Below are 24,773 nucleotides of genomic sequence, written 5' to 3'. Positions count from 1 at the left end.
CACCATCCTGGCTTCTAAGGAGCATTCTGACTGTACTTCTTCCGAGACAGATTTGTTCGTTCTTCTTGCAGTCCATAGTATATTCAATATTCTTTACAAACACTGTAATTCAAATGCATCAATTCTTCTTTGGTCTTCCTTATTCATTGTTCAGCTTTCCCATATGAGGCAATTGAAAATACCATGGCTTGGGCCAGGCACACCTTAGTTCTCAAAGTGACATCTTTGCTTTTTAACACTTTAAATTGTTAGGTCTTTGCAGCAAATATGCCCAATGCATGTGTCTTTTGATTTCTTCTTTTTTTTCTGGAATTGAGTTTTTTTTTGTGTGTGTGTGTGTGTGTGTGTGTGTGTGTGTGTGCTTTAGGTGAAAGTTTACAGCTCAAGTTAATTTCCCATTCAAAAATTTATACATATATTATTTTGTGACACTGGTTGCAATCCCCACAATGTGACAGCATGTTCCCCTTTTCATCTGGGTTCCCTATGTCCATTCGTCCAGTTCCTGTCCCTTCCTGCCTTCTTGTCCTGCTTTTGGACAGGAGCTGCCCATTTGGCCTCATATATTTGATTGAACTCAGAAGCACGTTCTTCACGTGTGTTATTTTTTTGTTTTGTAGGCCTGTCTAACCTTTGTCTGAAAAGTAGACTTCAGAAATGGTGTCAGTTCTGGGTTAATAGAGCATCCAGGGTCCATGGTTTTGGGAGTTTGATTTCTTAACTGCTGCTTCCATGGGTGTTCATTTGGATCCAAGTAAAATGAAAACTTTGACAATTTCTATCTTTTCTCTGTTTTTCATGATGTTGCTTATTGGCCAGTTGTAAGGATTTTTGTTTTATGTTGAGGTGTAATCCATACTGAAGGCTGTATAATCTTTGATCTTCACTGGTAAGTGCTTCAAGTCATCTTCACTTTCAGCAGGCAAGGTTGCGTCGTCACCCATATATCATAGGTTGTTAATGAGGCTTACTCCAACCCTGATGCCGCATTTTTCTTCATATAGTCCAGCTTCTTGGATTATTTACTCAGCATACAGATTGAATAAATATGGTGAAAGGATACGCACACCTTTCCTGATTTTAAACCAAACGGTACCCCCTTGTTCTGTTCAAAAGATTGCCCTTTGATCTGTGTAGAGGTTCCACATGAGTATAATCAAATATTTTGGAATTCCCATTCTTTGCAACATTATCTATAATTTGATATGATCTAAATAGTCAAATGCCTTTGCATAGTCCATAAAACACAGGTAAACATCTTTCTGGTATTCTCTGCTTTCAGCCAAGATCCATCTGACATCAGCAATGATATCCTTCATCCCACATCCTCTTCTGAATCCAGCTTCAATTTCTCGAAGTTCCCTATTGATGTACCGATGCAACTGCTTTTGAATTATCTTCAGCAAAATTTTACTTGTGTGTGATATTAATGATAGTGTTTGCTAATTTCTGCAATCTGTTGGATCACCTTTCTGAATGGGTGCAAATATAGATCTCTTCCAGTCAGTTGGCCAGGTAGCTGTCTTCAAAATTTTTGGCATAGGCGAGTGAGCACTTCTAGTGCTGCATCCATTTGTTGAAATATCTCAGTTGGTATTCCATCAATTCCTGGATCCTTGTTTTTCACCAATGCCTTCAGTGCAGCTTGGCCTTCTTCCTTCAGTACCATTGGTTCTTGATCGTATGCCACCTCCTGAAATGGCTGAACGCTGACCAATTCTTTTTAGTACAGTGATTCTGTGTATTCCTTCCATCTTCTTTTATTTTTTTTAATTTTATTATCTATTGATTCAACATGTTTCAACATGTTAATTATGGTGTTTGAACAATGACACAGAAAGCATTTTATTTTGGTAAAATAGGAATCAAATGGATATATTTAAAGAAGTTATATTCAATTTAATGTCAGCACAAAAATGTATTTCAATCCAAATCAATGATTCTATTGACTAAGATAAAAAGTACTTGAGCTTCTACTTCCAACAGAGTAATTACATTTTTAAAGTTGAAATAACTGTATCATATTCATTTATATTTACCAAATATCAATAGTGTTTCCTTAAATACATTTGGCTGCAGAAACAACTTTCTGGAAATTAGAGACATTTTATTTCATCTGTCTGTGTTTTTAATTATACAAATGAATGGTTGTTAGTACTCCACATATTGATAGACTTCTTCACTAATGAAGTATAACGGTTGTTTTTGCTTTTGTGTGCATTTGGAAATACAAACAGCTTTGTTTCATAAAATGGCAAATCATTGGACTTTCTTTTTGAGAAATATGCAGACCAAGTAAAATTAATTTCAACCAAGTAGAAAGTTGCATGAATTCTGTAAAAAAAAACTCTTCGTCTTTTAAAAATTTTATTGTGTTTTAGGTGAAAGTTTACAGTGCAAACTAGTATTTCATTCAAAAATTTATACACAAAATGTTTTGTGACATCAGTTGCAATCCTCACAATGTGTCAGCACTCTCCCCCTTTCCCTTTCCACCCTGGGTTCCTCACGTCCATTTGCCCAGTTTTTCTGTCCCTTCCTGCATGGTCATCTTTGCTTTGGGTCCGGTATTGCCCATTTGGTTTCATATACTTGATTGAACTGAGAAGCATGTTCCTCATGTGTGTTATTGTTTGTTTTATTGGTCCATCTGATCTTTGGCTGAAAGGTGAACTTGGGATGGCTTCTGTTCTGAGTTAGCAGGGTGTCTGGTGGCCATAGTCTTGGGGGTTCCCTTAGTCTGTCACACCAGTAAATCTGGTCTCTTTTTGTGAATTTGAATTTTGTTCTGCATTTTTCTCCTGTTCTGTCCCAGGACCCTCAATTGTGATCCCTGTGAGAGCGGTGGGTGGTGGTAGCTGGGCACCATCTAATTCTTCTGGGCTCAGGCTGGTAGAAGCTGTAATTTATGGTCCATTTGTCCTTTGGACTAATATTTTCCTTGTGTCTTTGGTTTTTTTCATCCTTCCATCTTCTTTTGATGCTTCTTGCGTGTTCAGTATTTTGCCCATAGAATCCTTCAACGTTGCAACTTGAAGCTTGAATTTTTTCTTCAGTTCTTTCAGGTTGAGAAATGCTGAGCCTGTTCTTCCCTTTTGGTTTTCTATCTCCAGGTCTTTGCACATTTCATTATAATACTTTATCTTCTCAAGTTGCCCTTGGAAATTTTCTGTTCAGCTCTTTTACTTCATCATTTCTTCCATTCACTTTAGCTGCTCTATGTTCAAAAGCAAGTTTCAGTCTCTTCTGACATCCATTTTGGTCTTTTCTTTTTTTTACTGTCTTTTTAATGACCCTTTGCTTTCTTCATGGATGATGTCATCCCACAACTCATCTGGTCTTCAGTCATTAGTGTGCAATGTGTCAAATCTGTTCTTGAGATAGTCTCTAAATTTAGCTGGGATATACTCAAGGTTGTACTTGGGCTCTCAACGACTTGTTTTAATTTTCTTCAGCTTCAACTTGAACTTGCATATGAGCAATTGACGGCCTGTTCTGTAGTCAGCCCTTGGCCTTTCTCTGGCTGATGATATTGAGCTTCTCCATCATCTCTTTCCACAGATGTAGTTGATTTGATTCCTGTGTGTTCCATCCAGTGAGGTCCATGTGTATAGTTGCCATTTATGTTGTTGAGAAAGGTATTTGTAATGAGTAAGTCCTTGGTCTTGCAAAATTCTATCATGTGATCTCCGGCTTCATTTCTATCACCAAGGCCATATTTTTCAACTATAGATCCTTCTTTGTTTCCTACTTTCAAATTCCAATCACTGATAATTATGAATGCATCTTGATTGCATGTTTGATCAATTTCATACTGCAGAAGTTGGTAAAAATCTTCAATTGCTTCATCTTTGGCCTTAGTCGTTGGTGCATAAATTTGAATAATAGTCATATGAACTGGTCTTCCTTGTAAGGCGTACGGATATTATCCTATCACTGACAGCATTGTACTTCAGGATAGATCTTGAAGTGTTCTTTTAGACAATGAATGCAATGCCATTCCTCTTCAAGTTGTCATTCTCGGCATAGCAGACTATGATTGTCTGATTCAAAGTGGCCAATACCAGTCCATTTCAGCTCTCTAATGCCTAGGATATAGATCTTTATGCATTCCGCTTCATTTTTGACAATTTTCCTAGATTTTTTCTCTGCATATTCCATGTTCCAATTATTAATGGATGTTTGCAGTTGTTTCTTCTCATTTTGAGTTGTGCCACATCAGCAAAAGAAGGTTGACTCCATTCACATCATTAAGGTCGGCTCTACTTTGAGGAGGTAGCTTTTCCCGTCGTACTTTGAGTGACTTTCAACCTGAAGGGCTCGTCTTCTGGCACTGTATCAGACAATTCCATCGGTCTATGTGTCTATTATTATACCAGTACCAGGCTGTTTTGGCTGCTGCAGCTGTATAACATGTTTTAAAATCAGGAAATGTAAGTCCTCCTACTTTGTTCTTCTCTTTTAACACTGCTTTGAGGCCTCTTACCATTCCATATAAAGTTGAGAATTGGTTTTTCTATTTCTGTAAAGTAATATACTTGAGTTTTTCTTTTTAATAACATCTTATTGTGCTGAAGGTGAAAGTTTATGCAGCAAATCAGGTTTCCATTGAACAATTTCTACACAAATTATTCAGTGATATTTGTTATATTTTCCACAATGTGTTATCATTCTCATTCATTCTATTCTAGTTGTACTATTTCCAGTAATCTAGTTTCTCTCCCCTTACTTTCTCATCTTTAGTTTTTGACCTTTTGGTCTCATATAGATCATTTTTTACAAGGAGTGCATTACTCACGGGTGATATTCTTTCTGTCGCTATTAGTTGGAATTTACTTGACAGCAATGGGTTTTTTTTTTTTTTTTTTTTTTGGTCTAATCTTTGGCTGAAAGGTAGACTTCGGGAGAGGCTTCAGTTCTGAGTTAGAAGGGTGTCCAGTGGCCATGGTCTCTGGAATTCCTTCAGTCACTGTCAGACCAGAAAGTCTGGTCTTTTTTTGTGTGTGTGTGAATTTGAATTGTGTTCTACACTTTTCTCCTGATCTGCCCCGGGGACCCTCTACTGTGATCCCTGTCACAGCAATTGTACTGGAGTTTTGATATGAAGTCCTTTATAACTGGCCTTCATTCCTACCTCTGGCTATGAGGGAGGGTTTTGAAGTCAGCCTTGCTTTACCACTAACCAGAGTGACCGTGGGCAAGTTTATTTTACCTCTCTTACCGCAATTGTCTTATTTATAAAATGAGGACAATAATATCTATATATTGTGAGCATTAAACGAAATAATCCCTATCAACAAAGCCTTTTGCCCTGCATTTAACACATAAATTATTATTTTAGTGTTAACAGTTTATTGAGGTTTTACATACAATATGCTAACCTTTTGGGGATCACCTGATAAAGGCTAAGGTGGTGATTCCATGTGTTGGTGCTTACGCCAGATTGACTGTGAGAACGTTTTGGTCACAGGCAGTTCAAGCAGGATATGAAATGCAATTTCTGGAAATTTTTTTTTTTTTAATAATTTTTATTGTGCTTTAAGTGAAAGTTTACAAATCAAGTCAGTCTCTCACAAAAAACCTATATGTACCTTGCTACACACTCCCAATTACTCTCCCCCCAATGAGACAGCCCGCTCTCTCCCTTCACTCTCTCTTTTCATGTCTATTTCACCAGCTTCTAACACCCTCCACCCTCTCATCTCCCCTCCAGGCAGGAGTTGCCGACATAGTCTCAAGTGTCCACCTGATCCAGGAAGTTCACTCCTCACCACCATCCCTCTCCGACCCATTGTCCAGTCCAATCCATGTCTGAAGAGATGGCTTCGGGAATGGTTTCTGTCCTGGGCCAACAGAAGGTCTGGGGGCCATGACCACCAGGGTCCTTTTAGTCTCAGTCAGACCATTAAGTCTGGTCTTATGAGAATTTGGGGTCTGCATCCCACTGCTCTCCTGGTCCCTCAGGGGTTCTCTGTTGTGTTCCCTGTCAGGGCAGTCATCGGTTGTAGCCAGGCACCATCTAATTCTTCTGGTCTCAGGATGATGTAATCACTGGTTCATGTGGCCCTGTCTCTTGGGCTCTTTATTGCCTTGTGTCCTTGGTGTTCTTCATTCTCCTTTGATCCAGGTGGATTGAGACCAATTGATGCATCTTAGATGGCTGGCTGCTTGCTAGCGCTTAAGACCCCAGACACCACTCTTCAAAGTGGGATGCAGAATGTTTTCTTAATAGATTTTATTATGCCATTTGACTTAGATGTGCCCTGAAACCATGGTCCCGACCCTTGCCCCTGCTACACTGGCCTTCAAAGCAGTTTATTCAGGAAACTTCTTTGCTTTTGGTTTAGTCCAATTGTGCTGACCTCCCCTGTGTTCTGTGCTGTCTTTCCCTTCACCTAAAGTAGTTCTTATCTACTATCTAATTAGTGAATACCCCTCTCCCATTCTCCACCCCTCCCCCTTCTCGTAACCACAAAAGAATGTTTTCTTCTCAGTTTAAACTAATTCTCAAGTTCTTATAATAGCGGTCTTATACAATATTTGTCCTTTTGCAACGAATTTCACTCAGCATAATGCCTTCCAGGTTCCTCCATGTTATGAAATGTTTCACAGATTCCTCACTGTTCTTTATCGATGCGTAGTATTCCATTGTGTGAATATACCATAATTTATTTATCCATTCATCCATTGATGGGCACCTTGGTTGCTTCCATGTTTTTTGTAAACAGAGTTGCAATAAACATGGGTGTGCATGTATCTGTTCGTGTAAAGGCTCTTATTTCTCTAGGATATATTCCAAGGAGAGGTGGAAATTTTTTTGTTTAACCGTTACCCTAGATACCACCCTGTCAGCTATCAATAGTATTGGTATCTGTCATGTCCAAATAGAAGTGAGGGACATTTCTGAAGTTAGAAAGTTTTTGTGGCAGGGTTTACAGAGAACATTATGGGGAAAATGTTGCACAGCAAAAAACTTCTGGATAGTTATCCCTGGGTATTAGGATTATTTTTATCATTTTTGTTTCTCTGTATATTCTAATTCTCTTATAATAAATGTATATTGCTTTTGTATTAAAAAAAAGTGTTTTAAAACATACAGAAAATATAATCTGGGAAAATTTATTATTTCTAGGTCCAGGATAAACTTAAGTGAAAGTTGCTTCGGTGGTCCCAAAGGAGCCTGTAAATTTGAACTTGGTATCTCCTGGCTGTCTGTAACAAAATCACCTACTTTAGGGATGAGTGGCAAGACAAAAGAGAATCCTCAAATTCTACTTTCTTTAAGCATATACCTTTCTAGCTATATTTATGTTCTAACCAAAACCCCCCAAAACCAAAGCCATTGCTATTGAGTTAATTCTAACTCATGGTGACCCTATAGCTGAGTAGAACCGCCCCATAAGGTTTCCAAGGAGCACCTGGTGGATTTGAACTACCAGCCTTTTGGTTAGCAGCAGTAGCTCTTAACCACTACACCATCAGGGTTTCCACATTCTAACCAGATGTTTTATTAATTTGTGTTTCACAAATAATAAAGTCATGCCACAAAGAGCTGCCTTATTTTAAGTATGTTGCTTCTTTCTCCTTTTTTTCCAACTTGAGAAACACATCGTCATTTCTCAGTTTGCTGCAAAATGCCAACGTAAGTTAAAACTCTTCTTTGTGAACAAGCACTGGATGTGTGGGTTTCATCTTTAACAGAGTCACAGGTATTTGCTTTTTAAAAAGCTTATCCCGTATCATGAGTTAGAATCAACTTGATGGCAATGGATTTGGCTTTTTTAATCCCATAGTGAGTTGTGGGAACTTACAGTCTTTTAATGTCAATTCGAACTTGAAAGCAACAGCAGCTGCAGATGTTGATTTCTCAAAGTACATGAGTACTTGACTCTGGCTGTATTTGTTGTTGTCAGGTGCTGTCATGGATTGAATTACATCCCCCCCAAAATGTATCAATTTGGCTGGGCCATGATTCCCAGTATTGTGTTATTTTCCTGCATGTTGTAAATCCTGCCTCTATGATGTTAATGAGAGAGGATGGGCAGCAGTTGTGTTAGTGAGGCAGGACTCAATCTACAAGATTGCATTGTATCTTGAGGCAATCTCTTGAGATATAAAAGAGAGAAATGAGCAGAGACAGAGGGACCTCATACCACTAAGAAAGCAGCACCAGGAGCAGATGCCTTTTGGACCTGGGGTCCCTGCGCCTGAGAAGCTCCTCAACCAGGGGAAGATTGAGGACAAGGCTTCCTCCAAAGCCAACAAGAGAGAGAAAGGCTTCCCCTGGAGCTGATGCCCTGAATTTGGACTTTTAGCCTACTTCACTGTGAGGAAATAAATTTCTCTTTGTTAAAGTCATCCACTTGGGGTATTTGTTATAGCAGCACTAGATAACTAAGACAGGTGCCACTGAGTTGTTTCTGACTCACTGAGACCCTGTGTACAACAGAACAAAACACTGCCCCGTCCTGCTGTTATTTGAATCACCAAACATAAACCTGAATTTGGTAGAGGTTTGCCAGACACAAGCTTTGAAATTAAATACTGCATAATCATATTGTTACTAACGGGGATGGAGCTCCTTTAAGAGAAAAGGTTAGGATGCAGTTTACCAGGTGACTGGTTCTCTCTCTCCCAGCTTTCATCCTGGAATGAGAGCTGGGCCATGGTTTACACCATCCTCTGTTGTTCTTTTATTAACACAGATGACCTATTCAGTTGGTTGATCTTGCTGTAGAGTTCCAGTCCTCAGTGATTGACTCTTTCCCACTTAATGCCACACACTTTGCAAGATGCCTAGATGCAGCTGGAGTGTAGGTATCTATAGTGTGTGGCTGCACACGAGGACCAACGATGAAATGACACAATGATTATTAAACCTTTACTGGCTACTCTAGGCTGGTTATCTTTGAACTATTCTGACATTTTTAAAAGGCTACCCAAATATATTTTCTTGAAAGAAAACATTTATTTATGATCTTTATTGGTCAAACAGTTTCAAACAAATGCAGAACAGGTTTTCACATTTTGAGCCTTGAGTGCAGTGTCATGCGTGAGATAATTGTCTATCCAGTGGAGCCCTTCACTGATGTGTTAAATATGAGGGTGATCAGGTAGAAGAAGACTTACTTGATGGAAATCTGCTTGAAAAAGGACATGATTTACACCTCATATTAAGATTTTCCCAACAAAAATGTACTTAACTTATAACCTTAATTTTAAAACAAAACACCCCAAGAATGAACTATCCCTTTAAATAAAAAAAATAATCAATTTATACTTTTCTTAAAAGAACCTCAACAATTTAAAATAAGCTCCAATTCCATATATATACATATAGCTGTACGTTTATAACTTAGGCGCTTTTTGCTCTATATGCTTTTATTCATGCAACAGTAACAGAGGACTGGACGTGAAGCCCTACAGAGGCCTTTCTGAGAAGGCAGTGTAGCTCCTCACTCTGGCGAAGAACAAGGGGGTGTACATCTTGTCAATCTCAAAAGCAGTGACTGCAGTCTCACCAGTTGATCTGAAACAAAACAGAAGTACTAACTACATGGAAATTTCTACTCACTGAAAGTCCCTGCATTGCTTCTTTTGGGGGGCATGTTTTTTATGCTTCAGTCTTTTTTATTTTTAACTAATCTTAGTAAATCCTAAATAATACAGGCATGTTTGTAAAAAAAAAAAATATGTAAAATTTAGAAAATTTATAAAGATATAAACAAACAAGAAAACCAAACCAGATGTCATTGACTCTATTCCAATTCATGGTGGCCCTATTTGTGTCAGAACAGAACTGTGCTCCATAGGGTTTTTAATAGCTAATTTTCCAGAAGTATGTTGCCAGGGCTTTCTTACAAGGTACATTTGGGTGGACTCGAGCCTCCAACCTTTCGGTTAGCAGCCAAGCACTTAACTGTCTGTGTCACCCAGGAACTCCTTAGAAAGAAAAGTCATTCGTAATTCCATCACCATATAGCCATATGAAGCACCTTCTTTTACTCTTCTTTCCAAACACCTCAATCTCTTCTTATCCAACTTTACTACTGAGATCATACTCTACCAGTAACCCTGCTTTTTTCATTTCTCATTATGGCATATGCATTTCCCCACATCATTAAATCCTCTTCAGACATGAAGAAAAATATATCACTGTCTGCTTGTACCAAAATCTACTTAATTATTCCCCCCTTTTTGGAGATTTAGGTTGCTTCTAATACTTAGCAATTAAAAATAATGCTGTGATTGTTTTTATTATGCCTTCCAAACAGATCCCTAAAAGTAGAATTTCTAAGTAAAAATTTATAGTTTTAAGACCCTTGTCGAAATGTGTTTCAGAAAAACTATACCAATTATACTCCTATGTTATAAAAACCCCACTGCTTTTGAAGTCAATTTCAACTCTTAGTGACCCTATAGGTTAGAATAGAACTGGACAGAGTAGAACTCCCCCATAGAGTTTCCAAGGCTGTAATGTTTACAGAAGCAGACTGCCACATCTTTCTCCCATGGAGAGGCTGGTGGGTTCAAACTGCCAACCTTTCGGTTAGCAGCCGACCTTAACCACTGCACCAACAGAGCTTATTCTATTCCTAGAATAGAGTTTAATAATTTCATAATCTCATGATCAATAGCATTATTATAAGCAGTGGAGAAGGTGACAAATTATACTATCAAAAAAAAAAAAAGCCTTTATTTAATCTTTTCCCCAAATAATGAGAAATAAACAAATGCAGAAAATTCATATGACTTTATGAGTATCACCAGAAGTCAATGCAATCACCAGCAGCTACAAACGACGCCTGCCATAATGACCTTTTTTCCTCCTAGAACGTGATGCTTTTCTAATGGGTTACGTGTGACTATAGGTATTATCTGTTTGCTTTGTTCTACTTCTGAGTTTGGTTTCTTTCTTTAAAAAGGTAGAAATGTGACCAAGAAAGTTGTCAACAATGTGTTCAAGGTTGTAAAGTAGTTTAATGGAAGCAGACCTCGAAACCTGTCTCTCAAAATTCTTGGTTCAACTGGAACAAAGAGCTCAAAGTCAAACACCAATATTCTTTCAAACCTATTAGTTAGAACAGCTAACTGCAATATCCACGCTAACTGATACTTCACTTCCTAAGTTCATTTTTTATGTTACTTATTTCTGTACTGCTCCTTTCTCACACACATTGCTCAGTTCATTCATTATTAATTAATTATTTCATGCAGCTAAATCCTATCTATGGGATATCTATGAGGCCAAAGAGTTTTAAAAAGGAGCTATCTAATTTTTTTTTTTTTATCTAATATATTTGGTTTTGGAATAAATGAGATTACATTTTTACCATATTCACTTTCCCAACTACAAATTTATTAAAATCAGTATGCAATCCCTGAGGCTATACCAAGTGGAAGTAAAGCGCAAAATGATAAGACTGAAACATTAGAGAGGAAAAATGAGCTGGTATTTTAAAACTGCCTTGAGTAAGTAATGCACAGACAGCTTAAGTTGACTGAGTACCATTCTACTCATGGAATGCTATTTTCATTTCCAAAGTGGTTACACCAATTCACATTCCCTTTGGAGCTGTGTGAGCTCCAGCTGTTTCACTTCCTAACCCATGCTTAGTCTTTTTCACTTTGGCCATTTTCTTGGTTTGTAGTAGCATTACACTGTGGCTTTGCTCTGTAATGTAATGTTGACCAAGGAATTCAAATCATACTTGAGATTTTCCTAAGCCTGAAATGAATGAAGTACATACATTTATTCTGTAACCTTGGTATTTTTAGCCTATTCACCTACTTGTAGGTAATGTGACAAGAATGATGTATCCAGATGAGTTTGTTGAACCTCTGGTGGCCACTAGAACACAGCTGTAGCCCCACATGAAAACTCTGATCCGCTTCTTGTACAGGGACACGACGAAAATATCTGTATTTGTAGTCAAGTGGTTTCTGTGAAAGAAAAGGTTCATAAGCTATCATGAACCCTCACTAACATAAGAGTGACACTAACAGTAACATATTTACACAGTCAAGTGCTTTGGATATCACATGAGAAGGCACACGATAGTGCCTTGAAAAATGTTAAATACTATACAAATGTCAGGCTTTCCCCCATCATTATCATCTCAATTAATCATCACAACCACTCATGTGTTAACTATGATCACACTCTTTCCCATTTAAGACCCAAGGAGGTCAAATGAGTTAACCAAAGTTACACAGCAGTTGGTATCAGAGATGGGAACTAAAACTTCTGTCTCCTATCTCTAAGCCTAGTACTTTCTTTTTATTAGAAAACAGTCTTTTTTTTTTTTTTTAAAGAGTAAAAGTGATAAACTGGCAGAGGCTGCAGAAAAAGCAGAGTATAATTTATCTTTTGCAATAACAATAAAACAGGCAACAGGCAGAACAAGATGTGAAAAGGTCATCAGTGTCACACTTCTGCAAGTACTACTACTGAAAATAGAAAAATGTAAATACTATCACTGGTTTCATTGTATCTTATTCAGAAGAGGAAACTGGTAGCCTACACGGGAGTTCCTAAACTCTGCTTTATAAGATAAAACCTACACAGCTAGGGCCTCACAATTTACCCAATTGTCATCTCAGGAAATGCAGGGCCAAGGTCACACTCATAGTGACTATCTCTGCCAAATGAGATTGCAGCCCAGGTTCCAAGAACCTGCCAGAGAGCCCAGGAAGCCAGCAACAGATGTCTCAGGGTGATGCCACTCATAGATGAAACCCTGCCCTAACTATCTCAATACACATGATGTTAGGGAAGAGAGGGGGGTTTAATACAAGGGAAATATCTTTTTAAAAACTCTGCTATAAAGGTAATTTTAAAAGCAACAGGCAAGTATTTATGTCACCTCCCTCACAACTGACTTATTGGGTATATATATGATAGCTTTTAACCAGGACTGAAAAAATACACATGGTGAAAGGTTGTGGAAAAAAATACAGCTCTCAATCTGTTAAGAGGATTTAATGCACTCTAGAATGTAATAATACCAGTAATTGTATTTTCTTCCTGGCAAGACCAGGAAGGAAAAAAAAAATCTTACTTTAGCTTATTTCCTGGAGAAACTGAAGTTCTCTATAAGAATATACTTGTGGAAGAATTATTTACATGAGCTAATTTAGGAGGGAAACCCTCTATGATTCAAAACAAAAGGAGAAAAAAAAAATCAGGTATAATTTTACTGGTTATTTAGAGGAAATTTTGGTCTTATATTTTCATGGATAAAAAAACAAACAGTAAAGAAAATGATTTAGAGAAAAATAAACAAACTAATGCAATAAAAATAACCACAGTTTAGAAAATCTCCCAGAGCTCTCTTCACAGATAAGTCAACATACATTTTTCGTAATAGTATAAACAATGAAGCAGTATTTTTTTAACTCTTCTAATCAAGAATGCTTAAATGAATTGTCTTAAACTAACAAGGGAATGGCATACTCACTTCTTCTTTTTTCTTAGTTATCACAGCAAATACTTTGGTCTGATTGTCTGTATCTTGTGACAAGCGATAATGGCCCAGCAGAATTGCATCAGTTCTAAAAAAGAAAAAATACACTTTAAATCTATTGACCAGTTATGATATGGATTTAAGTAACCCAGGAAGTAATGGGCTATAAGAGTGTTACTCGACTCTCCTAAAAAATAATTAGCTAGGATGTAAGTAAACAACACACAGATTCCAAGGCTGCAAAGACCTACCAAAGTAGACTCTCTATGCAGAAGCCCATGAATCTTTATTTTTAACAAGTGCCCCCAATTGCTCTCGCAGTCATTCAGTATTAAACCAGGGGAGTGTCGAGCTAACTATCTAAAATATGGGTAGAATAGGAAGGTACGGAAGAATAATACCTGGTATTCCTAGTTCTTAAACGAGGAACAATGGACTGGGGCTCCTCAGGGGTTGTTAACATCATCACATGGCCATCAGAAAAGAATCTTATATACCTGTGTAAAAAGAAAGACAACACCAAAAGACACCACACACACATAAAGTATAAAACATGTCCTCATTTATCAATCCCTAAACCTATTCATAGCTATGAAATCGAAATGGAAATACCATGGATCTAAAAACTAGCGAAACATCATTAAAATATAGTCATGTGCAACATAACATCTACTGAGGCAGTGTCCAACCACATACACATCCGCGGTCCCACAAATTCAGAAATCCTGTTTGGAGAACAGGAATGCAGCGAGTGTAACCAGACTTAGTGAACGCAACAGCCTCCCACAAGCAACATGTGTATCTCACATCTCCTGTATACAAAGCGATTGTGCTGCCAGGTGCCCGTTTGTTATTACAAATCATTGTATGTATTTTGAATTTTTAATATGATAGGCTTTACGGGGGTTAGTTCTCAACTATGGTATCCAACAAAAAGTTGGATGTTTGTAACCTGGAGACTGCCTGTATATAATATGGTGTCTGCACAATGTCTAAATCACAGAACGTCCTATTTCATAGAATGTATTGTGGTCATTAAGCGGCATGTAACTGTAAATGTGGCTGACAGGCTGTGAGGTTGGCAATAAGGACATTTCATTGTCTTCCTTAGAGGGAACCATTGAACTTTTAGTTTCATTCACTGAATAAAAATAAATTAGATTAAATATTGCTCTATTAAAGCTCTGGGTGTTTTCCCTAAAGCACTAATTAATGTCAAACAAAAGTGAGCTCTAATAATAACACAGTGGTTAAAAAAAAAGGTCTGCTTGTTTCTCAATGACAATAATATCTAATGAATAAAGCTGAAGAAAAGCTTAGAGGTTATTGGAAAAGGTAAATGAGTACACTAAAGGAGAACTTTAAAATGGAAATTTTTTTTTTTTTAATTTAGAGGCTAGGAGGAATAAAATAATTTACATTAATCTGTTAGTTCTCTGAGTACAGTTCCTATAATAAAAATACTAAGGGCCATTTCATACATAAATGCAAAAGAACAAAGAACAAATGTTAACTAATACTTGGAGAGAGAGAATTTTTCACTCACTCAGTTTACTACAGTTGTACCTGTAATATTCCACTTGGTGCCAGGCTCTATAAAAACCATCAAGAGACTGTTCTCCTTGGCGAATGTATGTCGTTTTGCTGATATACACCCCTGTAAAAAAGGAATGATTTTAAGTAAAATCATAAAAAATAAATTTTAAAATGGCGATCACACGTTTCCAACTTTACTTTTATTGTGGTTTCCCTTCAATGTGTTATTACTTAAGTCCATGAAAAAAATTAAAACTGTGTATTTATCAAAATCAGCATTATAAATCATATTTCTCAACTTACCATCAAATCGAACACGAGGCCTTTCTAAAAACATCTCTCTCCACGATGTATATGGAATAAGTTTAATACAGCTTCTGCCCCAAACTTTCAAGCAGGCCAAACGCCATATTTCAGGGTCTCTAGGTAATAAAAGTACATCAATATGTACACAAGAGGCTAAGTTCTTATATGCATACATAAGAAATATTTTTGCTATCCGTCATCTTTTATTCAGCACATATTTGTTGAGCACTTGCCAGTCACTGTTTAGGGCACTGGGGAAACACACTGATGAATAAGGCAAAGGCCCGGCTGTTACTAAACAGAAAGCAAACAGAAACAAGACAACAAAGAGACAGAAGTTTTGGGTGGTGTGTTCAGTGCAAAAATAAACACACAGACACACAAAGTAGGGTAAGGGGACAGTGATGATGGTGATGGGTAAATAGGCTATTTCAGATAGGGTGGCCAGAAAAAGGCTCTTTGGGAAAGTAACCATGGTGATGGGCAGAAGCCACAGCAGTCCAAGGCCCTTAGGCAGAAGTGTGTCTAGTGTGCACGACAAAGAGCAAGAAGGATCACAGGATGCAGCAAAGTGAGAAAGATGACGTGTAGACAATGGGATCTGAGAGACAGTAAGAACAGAAGAGGTAGCATCTTGTGGGCCACTGGTAGGAGTGGCTATTACTTTGAGGGGATGGATGCTGTTGGAGGGTTTTGAGCATGAGAGTGTGTTACGGATTGAATTGTGTCCTCCCAAAGTATGTGTTGTAAATACTAATCTCTGTGCCTGTGGTTACAATTCCATTTGGGAATGGGTTGTCTTTGTTAGATTAATGAGACAGAATCAGTTTAGGGTGTGTCTTAAGTCAAACTCTCTTCAGATATAAAAGAGATTAAACAAGAGAACAGAGGAGAGATGGGGTAAGATAGATGCCAAGACACATGGAGATCTCCAAGGAACCAGAAGAAGCTGAAGAGGCAAGGACCTTCCTCCAGTGCCAACAGAGAGAGAATGCCTTCCCTTAAAGCTAGTGCTCTGAATTCGTACTTCCAGCCGCCTAAACTGTGAGAAAATAATTTGTTTGTCAAAGCCATCCATTTATGGTATTTCTGTTACAGCAGTACTAGATAACTAAGACAGAGTGATATAATCTGATTTACCTTTTGAAAAGACCACCCTAGTGGTTTACAGAGAATATGTTCTAGGGGTATTAAGAGTGGAAGCAAGAGACCATGTAAGACAGCACTGTAGTAATCCAGGTCAGACATAAGGGTGGCTGGACCAGGATGGTAGTAGCAGAAGTGGTGAAATGTTCAGACTGGAGATGTCTTTTAAAGGAAGCACTGGCAAGACTTTGTTATGAGATTAGTGCAAAAATCTAAGTAAAAAATGTACTGAAAATTGACATGATTCTGACACAAACCCATTGTCATCGAGTCGATTCCGACTCACAGCAACCCTATAGAACAGGGTGGAACTGCCTCGCTGGGTTTCCAAGGAGCAGCTGGTGGATTCGAACTGCTGACCTTTTGGTTAGCAGACAAGCTCTTAACCACTGCATCACCAGGGCTCCTGATTCTGGTATAGCTAAAAAAATTTTTTTAACTCCATCTACAACTTAAAACAGTCAGTTTTACAGAAGTGAAAACTACTTACATGAATGCTAGGCTGCAAAAAAACGTAACTCCACCCCAAATTTATATGGCATGAGTAAATTTTTTTAATAACTGATTTTATGATAAGAAGTTTTATCACTGAAAATTTGCTTTCTTAATTCTGTCCTTATAATGTTTCTCATGTATAATTTAAGAAGTTAAAGGATTAACAGCGCTAGAAACCGTTATTTCAATAGGTTGGTGGCCATCCACTCAGGGCCTAATAGGCATTTGTTAAATAAAATAATACACAGAATCACCAAAAACAAAGGGTTCAACCTCCAGCAATTCAAATGTTACCCCAAATATAAGACTCCAAATAAAATTAAACCAAAAAAACCCACTGCCGTCAATTCCGACTCATAGCAACCCTGTAATTATCTAAAATAATGCATCTGAATTTTTAAAATTATAGCTATAAAAAAATTTCAGATACTAAAGACTATATATTTTATATAAGATACCCACGAAAGATTGCTAGCCTCCAATGATTTTATGCCAAGCTATGATTATTCTCAAGTCCCAAAAAAACTCCATTGCCGTCAAGTTGATTCCCACCCATAGCAACCCTAAAGGACAGTGTAGAACTGACCCATAGGGTTTCCAAGGAGTGCCTGGTGGATTTGAACTGCCGACCTTTTGGTTAGCAGCTGTAGCTTTTTAACCATCCCCAGTTCCCCATTTCCATTCGTCCAGTTTTCCTGACCCTTACTGCCTTCTCATTTTTACTTTTGGGCAGGTGTTGCCCATTTTGTCTTGTATACTTGATTGATCTAAGAAGCACATTCCTCACATGTTATTGGTTGTTTTACTGGCCTGTCTAATCTTTGGCTGAAAGCGGAACTTCGGGAATGGCTTCAGGTCTGAGTTAGAAGGGTGTTCCAGGATCCAATCTAAATTTAAATCATTACCACTTAATGGATTTACAGTTACTATAAAAATGACTTGAATACACATTTTTCTAAGCTAATTTCCCAAATCAGAGATGCCAGCATGCAAACTACCCTATGGAAGTAGAATAGATGGCTAAATCAGTTCTAGATAAAAATAATTTAAGTTCCTTTTATTCTATTATCCTGTAAATCTAGTGCATTCTAGCCTTTAAATGCTAAGCTGTTCAAGAAAATGACATTAAGTACAACTTAGCAAAACTTGTTCGTTCTAAGCTTTTATCCAGAACATCAATCAAGTTCTTTTATCAAAATGAACTGATGGCAAAAGACCGGAATCGTTTTTTTCACCACTGTCTGGGTTGTTTAAAAAAAGTTAAGTACCTGGCACAGATATAGAATCCTCTGCACACCAGTGACAGCTGCTCTAACGATCTGAGGTCTAAGTCACTAGATACCACCCATCGGAAGATGTACATCAGGACCTCCATCGGCAGCACTGCAAAAGAAAACCATCCTTCCAATAACTCTCCCTCCTATAAGGTACTATACCGTTTAACAGCCACATTCTCCAGTGAAGATGTCTTTATGCTTTTCTAGAAATTTATAAATCACATCCTCAGCACTGCCCTGAGCTACAGCATGAATGTATTTAACTACCCAGTAGTATTAATGGTTCCTAACACGAAGACATAAACAGCTTTTTTTTAAGTACAGAACAGCTCTGAAGCTATTTTTATAAAGAACTCTTTATACTCTGAAGATCATTTTACTATCAAGATATATTAAAATAAAATTTAGAGAATAACCTACTACATATTTGTGTGATCCATATTGCATTTATTAACACTAAAAACTTTTCATCTCCTTGAAAATTGTCAATTGTCCTCCAGTTCTTAAAAATCCGATAGCTAATTAAATAATATTTAACATATGAAAAGAAAATACATTCACTTTTTTTAAACATTCAGCCATTTCAGGACTTACTGTCCAATGTGCCTGAAACACCGGTTGATATCAGTATTTCTCCAAATTTCTTAGGTCTGCCTTAGCAACTCGGACTTGCCATCTTAGATCTTCACTGAAAAAGTACGGCATCCTTGAAGAACTGCACTACAAACTCTGCTCTCCTTCAGATTTTAAAAAGCTTATTCATTTATACAATCTGTAAATATAACTACCCCTCCCACCACATTTTGAAGTACAGCAGAAATTATCTAGCACATAATCTGACCTGATAACTGAAAATTTTAAATCTAAGGTTAAAATACGTCTCACTGAGTTATAATAACCAAGAATTCAAACCTGATATGTGAGTCTGACTGCTCTCAAGTTCAGGCTGACACAGTTTGAGCACAGACTCCTGAAATGTGAGCTGCTGCTGGAAGTAGGACAAGAGATCTGCCATCTTGCTATCATCATTATCTTCAATGCTGAAAAAAGATGGAAGGTGAGTAAATTAAGTGCCTCAGTCTACAAATACACAGCTTAGAAACTTCCAAGTGCTTTGGGAAAAAAGTGATCTAAAAGCAAACTTTCTTACAACTTTACTATTATTATTTGAAGTGGTAAGTTTATTCTGCCTTGCAAGAAAGTGTGATGCCAGGTTTTTTAAAGAAAAAAGCTTCAGAAATTTAGGACAGAGTAGAACTGCGCCACAGGGTTTCCAAGGAGTGTCTGGTGGATTCGAACTGCTGACCTTTTGGTTAGCAGCCGTAGCTCTTAAATTCACCAGGGTTTCCTAGAAAGAATTAGGTGTTGAGACTTAGTTTTATTGTAAAGTAGAAATTTCATAAGTTAGTGGAAAAGGTAATTTCAAATGTGGATAACTGTATGTAGATAAATCTTTTTAAGTGAACTTAATTCATTCTAGTTGGATACGCAGCAAAGATGTATGTGTCATCTGAAGTATTTATACACCAGGGATTTTCTAATAGATGTCCCTTAGCTCATTATCTTCAGAGAGAAAAGTACATAATTTAGAAAATCTTAACAGGGTCCACAAATCATCTACCAATATAAACAAAAGTGTAAGTCCTAGGAAATGTTCTCACATTCTATTTTTGCTGGAATTAACTTTAAAGATGATCAGATTTACGTTTGGATGAGAATAATAGCTAGAAAACCAGGAAGAACTTTTTATGATACAACAAAGGGCAATTTTTGTTGATGCTAGATGGACTCAATGGCATTCTACAAACATTCTACAGAAGAAGGCAGAGAAACTTTTAAGGTTTACCAAATCTGGTAAGAAAAAAATCATTGTATCTTCCAAGAATTTTTATAGCATTTGGGTTTCTATAAAGGGATAGTAGAGAAAAAAAAAAAAAAAAAAGCTTCTTTAATGTTTTGCTACAACCAATCTTAACAGCACCTGGCATCTATTTACGAAACTGGCTAAGAGGTAGCTCTACATGACTACCCAAAATTAAACAAGGTTTAGCAAAAGCCCAAATGATTTGAGTATGACCTACCTCACAGTGTTAAATCTAATTTGGTGAACAATATAATTATCTGAGAAGTTCAAACAGGCAATTAAAACTGACTTTGTTGGGATATTTTTTAATATGGCTTATCTAAAACTTAAGTGTTAATACTATACGCAGTTAGAAAATATCAGCAACAAGCATAAATTATCAGTAAAGGTAACTTCTTAATTACTTCATGACTAAGGTAGTATTACCCATTGCCAAAGAGTCGATTCTGAGTCACAGCAACCCTACAGGACAGAGTAAAACTGCCCCATAGGGTTTCCAAGGCTGTAATCTTCACTGAAGCAGACTGCCACATATTTCTCCCGTGCAGTGGCTAGAGGGTTCGAACTGGTGACCTCTTGGTTAACAGCCAAGTGCTTAGCCACTGTGCCACCAGGGCCCCTTAAGGCAATATAGTAATATATAACAGCTAGTATTTCATTACCGAAACTATTTTCCTATGTATTGCGCATTTCAAACCTGGCATTCTCTCATGGGTACAGACTCCCTTCCTTTCTAATATCAGCAAATCAGGCTTTTGGGGATACAGAGATAAAGCCAAAACAATTTTATAATTGTCCTGCAAATAGCTTCAAAAGGATTGGCTTAAAAATATGTTCTTTTAATCTTTATACACAGAGAATCATCAATGTTATTTATGACTTTGATGCAAGTGGCATCTATATGATGAAACCAGTGATTTCTCTTAGTAATATTTATATCCTGCACCTGTGCTTTTAATCAAGTGCTATAGTTTTAATACCATCCTACCTCCCGTAAACCGTTGCCTACGTACCTTAATCAACAAAGTCCTGTTATAGTTGAACATTTCCCTAAAAAAAAATTAACAGCTCCTTCTATATGTAAAATCTCAAACATACTTGAATAGACACTAGTGTAATGAAACCCCATGTACCCATTACCCAATTTCAACTTTTATTAACTTTGGCTTAATTACATTTTAATACTTTCTATTTCAAAAAGGTTTCAGAAAGTTGAGATGGGTCCTTTATTTCTTTCTAATCATCATTGCTTTTATTACAAACCCCTTCATCACCTTATTTTTTGTTGTGTCGGCTTAAAACTTGTACTCCTACCTTTTAATCTTAAAATTTCCCTAATTAAAAAATTTCTACAACTTTATACACAAGGAGTTACTAAACACTGAAAAACTTAACAGAACTAGCACCATCTTTGAACTATCCTGTTAAGAGTCAACAGGGAAAAGATGCTTAACTTTAACACACTCGATGGATTAAAAGAACGAACAGATCTGTTTTGGAGGAAGTACAGCCAGGATGCTCCTTGGAAGCAAGGATGGCGAGACTGTATCTTACATACTTTGGACATGTTGTCAGAAGGGATCAGTCCCTGGAGAAGGACATCATGCTTGGCGAAGTACAGGGTCAGTGGAAAAGAGGAAGACCCTCAATGAGGTGGATTAACACAGTGGCTGCAACAATGAGCTCAAGTATAACAATGACTGTAACGATGGTGCAGGACTGGGCAGTGTTTTGTTCTGTTGTGCACAGGGGTCGCTATGAGTCGGAACTGACTCGACGGCACCTAACAACAACAACAACAACATGCATTAATGTCTATCAAATAATATATCACTACCTGTTTCCAATGCCATCACCTTCTGGAGACCGGGTGTAAGTAATCTTGAACTCTATATCAGGTACAAGTTGCATAGCCCTACGATAAAACTTGATGGCTAAAAGAAGAAATAAAGCTAAATTAGCTGTGACCCACATTTTTTTAATTTGTACTTGATGTGAAGGTTTACAGAAAAAACTAGTTTCTCATTAAACAGTTAGTACACATATTGTTTTATGATGTTGGTTAACAATGCTATAACCTGTCAACACTCTCCCTTCTCAACCTTGGGTTCCCTGTTACCAGCTTTCCTGTTCCCTCCTGCCTTCTAGTCCTTGCCCCTGGGCTGGTATGCCCCTTTAGTCTCGTTTTGTTTTATGGGCCTGTGCAATCTCTGGCTGAAGGGTGAACCTCAGGAGTGACTTCATTATGGAGCTGAAAGGGTGTCTGGGGGCCATCCTCTGAGGGTTTCTCCAGTCTCTGTCAGGCCAGCAAGTCTGTGACCCATGTTTTTGTCATTTCCTTTGACTACCTTTAACTGTGGTTAATTTGGTAACTTTCTTTACAAACAGCCAAATGCCCTTTTTTACGTGCAACAACAGTTCAGTAAACAAACTTATTTCTAAACCTTATTGCTCAGAATTTTCTTTTTTCTAAAGCTAATGTATAGAAACTTAAGATGTTGTATTTTCACTCTTTTAGCCCTCCCTGTGTTTTTCCTCACCCGCTTATGTATTTTCGGAACTGAAATTATGTGGTTGTCCTTTTTCGGACTCTGAAAATGCAGCTGCTGCAGCCCCAACAAAAACACTTCTAAGTAAACTTTTCTTTTTAGGATGGAGACTTGAGGAAAATCAAATGCTTCCTACTGGGTGGAATAAAGAGGTTTTTTTTTTCTTGAATTTATGGTTCAAATTCAACTCCCTTTAGCCCATCTACCTCTTATTTACCTCCCGTTTAAAACTTTTTTTTTTTTTAAATCAATCTCCTGGTCAGGTGGTTCAGAGCAATAATATTTAATAATCTCTCCTACAGAGATACACCAGTAGAACTTGGGCTATAAAAGCCGACTAGTTCTTTTTCCCTTGGATGGAGTCTATTCAATACATTCTGCCATGTTCTACTACTCAGGGTAACTCACTGTACACTAAATGGAGATGGGAATCTCAAAAATTAATAAAGATTGCAAAGGGACTTGACCAGTTGGGCACTTTTAAAATCTGAGAGTAAAAATATTCCTATGAGACACTTATAAATAAATAATTCTGAATAATGTTAGCCTGGGGGGCATTTTCAAGTACAAGCATTTTCTCACGCCCTAATTATTAACTGTACTGTCACATAATGAAAGCATAATTACAAACCTAATACAGTCAACGGTCCCATGGCTCTGCCATCTGTTTCTACCGGGTCAATAAAAGAGATAAAGCTAAAGGGTATTCCTTTTAGTAGAAACTAAATTAGAACTTAAAAAAAAAAAAAAACTATGTGTTCCTCAACCTTTCCTTTATATTCCTTTCCTCTCAAGTAATTTTCGCCTGTAAAAGGGTCATATCCTATTTTACAATGAGTAACAACATTTTTAAAGCTTTATTAATGAAGAATTACTAAATACTAAAACTGAGAGAAAAGGTTTTTTATTCATCCTACCAAGATGATGATGTTTTCCAAGCATATTTTTTTGGAAAGAGACAGGTTATACAGAAATATAATTTTTAGTTTTTATTAAAAAAAATGTTTTTTTTTTCAAAAATAGGGAGACTGAACATACCAAATATGTTGTGGTTAAAAAAAAAAAAATTCAGCAACAAAGAGCTGTTATTCAGAAATATACTATGATCCTGGGCCCTGAGTTTTTACCTTCATAGAGAGCTCCATTTTGTTCCTCTTCTACTGCTTTTAGGAAGAGTTCTCGGGCCTACAAAAATAAACCATGAAAAATAATCTGGAGATCTGTATTAAAAACGGTTACGGATGGCAAAAGGATACACTTTCCAACAAATGGTGCTGGAATGATCAGGCATTCACAGGCAAAAACACGAGCCTTGACTTAAGCATCTCATCTTACACAAAAATCAACTCAAAATGAATCAGGACTTAAATGTAAAACCTATAAAGCTTTTAGAAAAAACAGAAGAAAACCTTTGGGAACTAGGACTAGGCAGTGTTCTTATACTTGACAACAAAAGGATGATCTATAAAAGGAAAACTGATAAATTGGACCTCATGAAGATTAAAAACTTGCTTTGCAAAAGACCTGGTTAAGAGAAGTAAAAGACAAGCTACACACTGGGAGAAAATACCTGCAAACCAAATATCTAAAATATCATATATTCAAAATATTTTATCTAAATATATTAAGAACCCTCAACAGTAAAAAACAAGCAATTCAATTAGAAAAGACGTAAACTGATATATTACAAAGAAGAAATACCCCAAAACACCATATAAATGGTAAATAAGCACATGATTAACATCATCAGCCATTAGGGAAATGCAAATTAAAACTACAATGAGATATCACCACACACCTACCAGAATGGCTAAAATTAAGAAGTAATGATAAAACCAGGTGCAGGTCACTCATACATTGCTGGTGGGAATGTGAAATGGTATGGCCACTTTAGAAGACAGTTTGGCAGCTCCTTTTAAAACCAAACATGCACTTTTACGATACAACCCAGCAATCGCGCTCTTGGGCATTTATCCCAGAGAAACGTGAACTTACGTTCACGCAAAAACCTATACATTGATGTTCATAGCAGCTCTTTTTGTAATAGCCAAAAACTGGAACAACCCAAATGTCCTTCAACAAGTTAATGGATAAACAAACTGGGGTACATTCATATCATGGGAAACTATTCGGC

The 24,773-nt window shown here is 37.2% G+C and overlaps 1 protein-coding gene across 3 annotated transcripts in view; it reads right to left on the bottom strand.

The window, feature by feature from the left end:
* Positions 1–8,954: 8,954 nt before the first annotated feature.
* The window catches only part of FBXO9 (F-box protein 9), a 31,341-nt gene continuing 15,522 nt past the window's right edge, over positions 8,955–24,773 (bottom strand). For all 3 annotated transcript variants that reach the window (XM_049894394.1, XM_049894405.1, XM_049894389.1), the window contains exons 4-13: positions 23,767–23,826; positions 21,928–22,024; positions 19,139–19,266; positions 18,218–18,332; positions 15,306–15,424; positions 15,033–15,123; positions 13,868–13,963; positions 13,461–13,554; positions 11,792–11,943; positions 8,955–9,529 (exon numbers count right to left, since the gene is read on the bottom strand). In XM_049894394.1, the coding sequence (XP_049750351.1) occupies positions 9,421–9,529; positions 11,792–11,943; positions 13,461–13,554; positions 13,868–13,963; positions 15,033–15,123; positions 15,306–15,424; positions 18,218–18,332; positions 19,139–19,266; positions 21,928–22,024; positions 23,767–23,826 (1,061 nt within the window). In that variant the 3' untranslated portion in view covers positions 8,955–9,420. The remainder of the gene's footprint in view (positions 9,530–11,791; positions 11,944–13,460; positions 13,555–13,867; positions 13,964–15,032; positions 15,124–15,305; positions 15,425–18,217; positions 18,333–19,138; positions 19,267–21,927; positions 22,025–23,766; positions 23,827–24,773) is intronic.

The sequence above is a fragment of the Elephas maximus genome, chromosome 1, assembly GCF_024166365.1.
Source record: "Elephas maximus indicus isolate mEleMax1 chromosome 1, mEleMax1 primary haplotype, whole genome shotgun sequence".
Lineage (NCBI taxonomy): Eukaryota > Metazoa > Chordata > Mammalia > Proboscidea > Elephantidae > Elephas > Elephas maximus.
The sequence above is the reverse complement of the archived record's forward strand: the minus strand, read 5'-3'. Positions and strand labels throughout refer to the sequence as shown.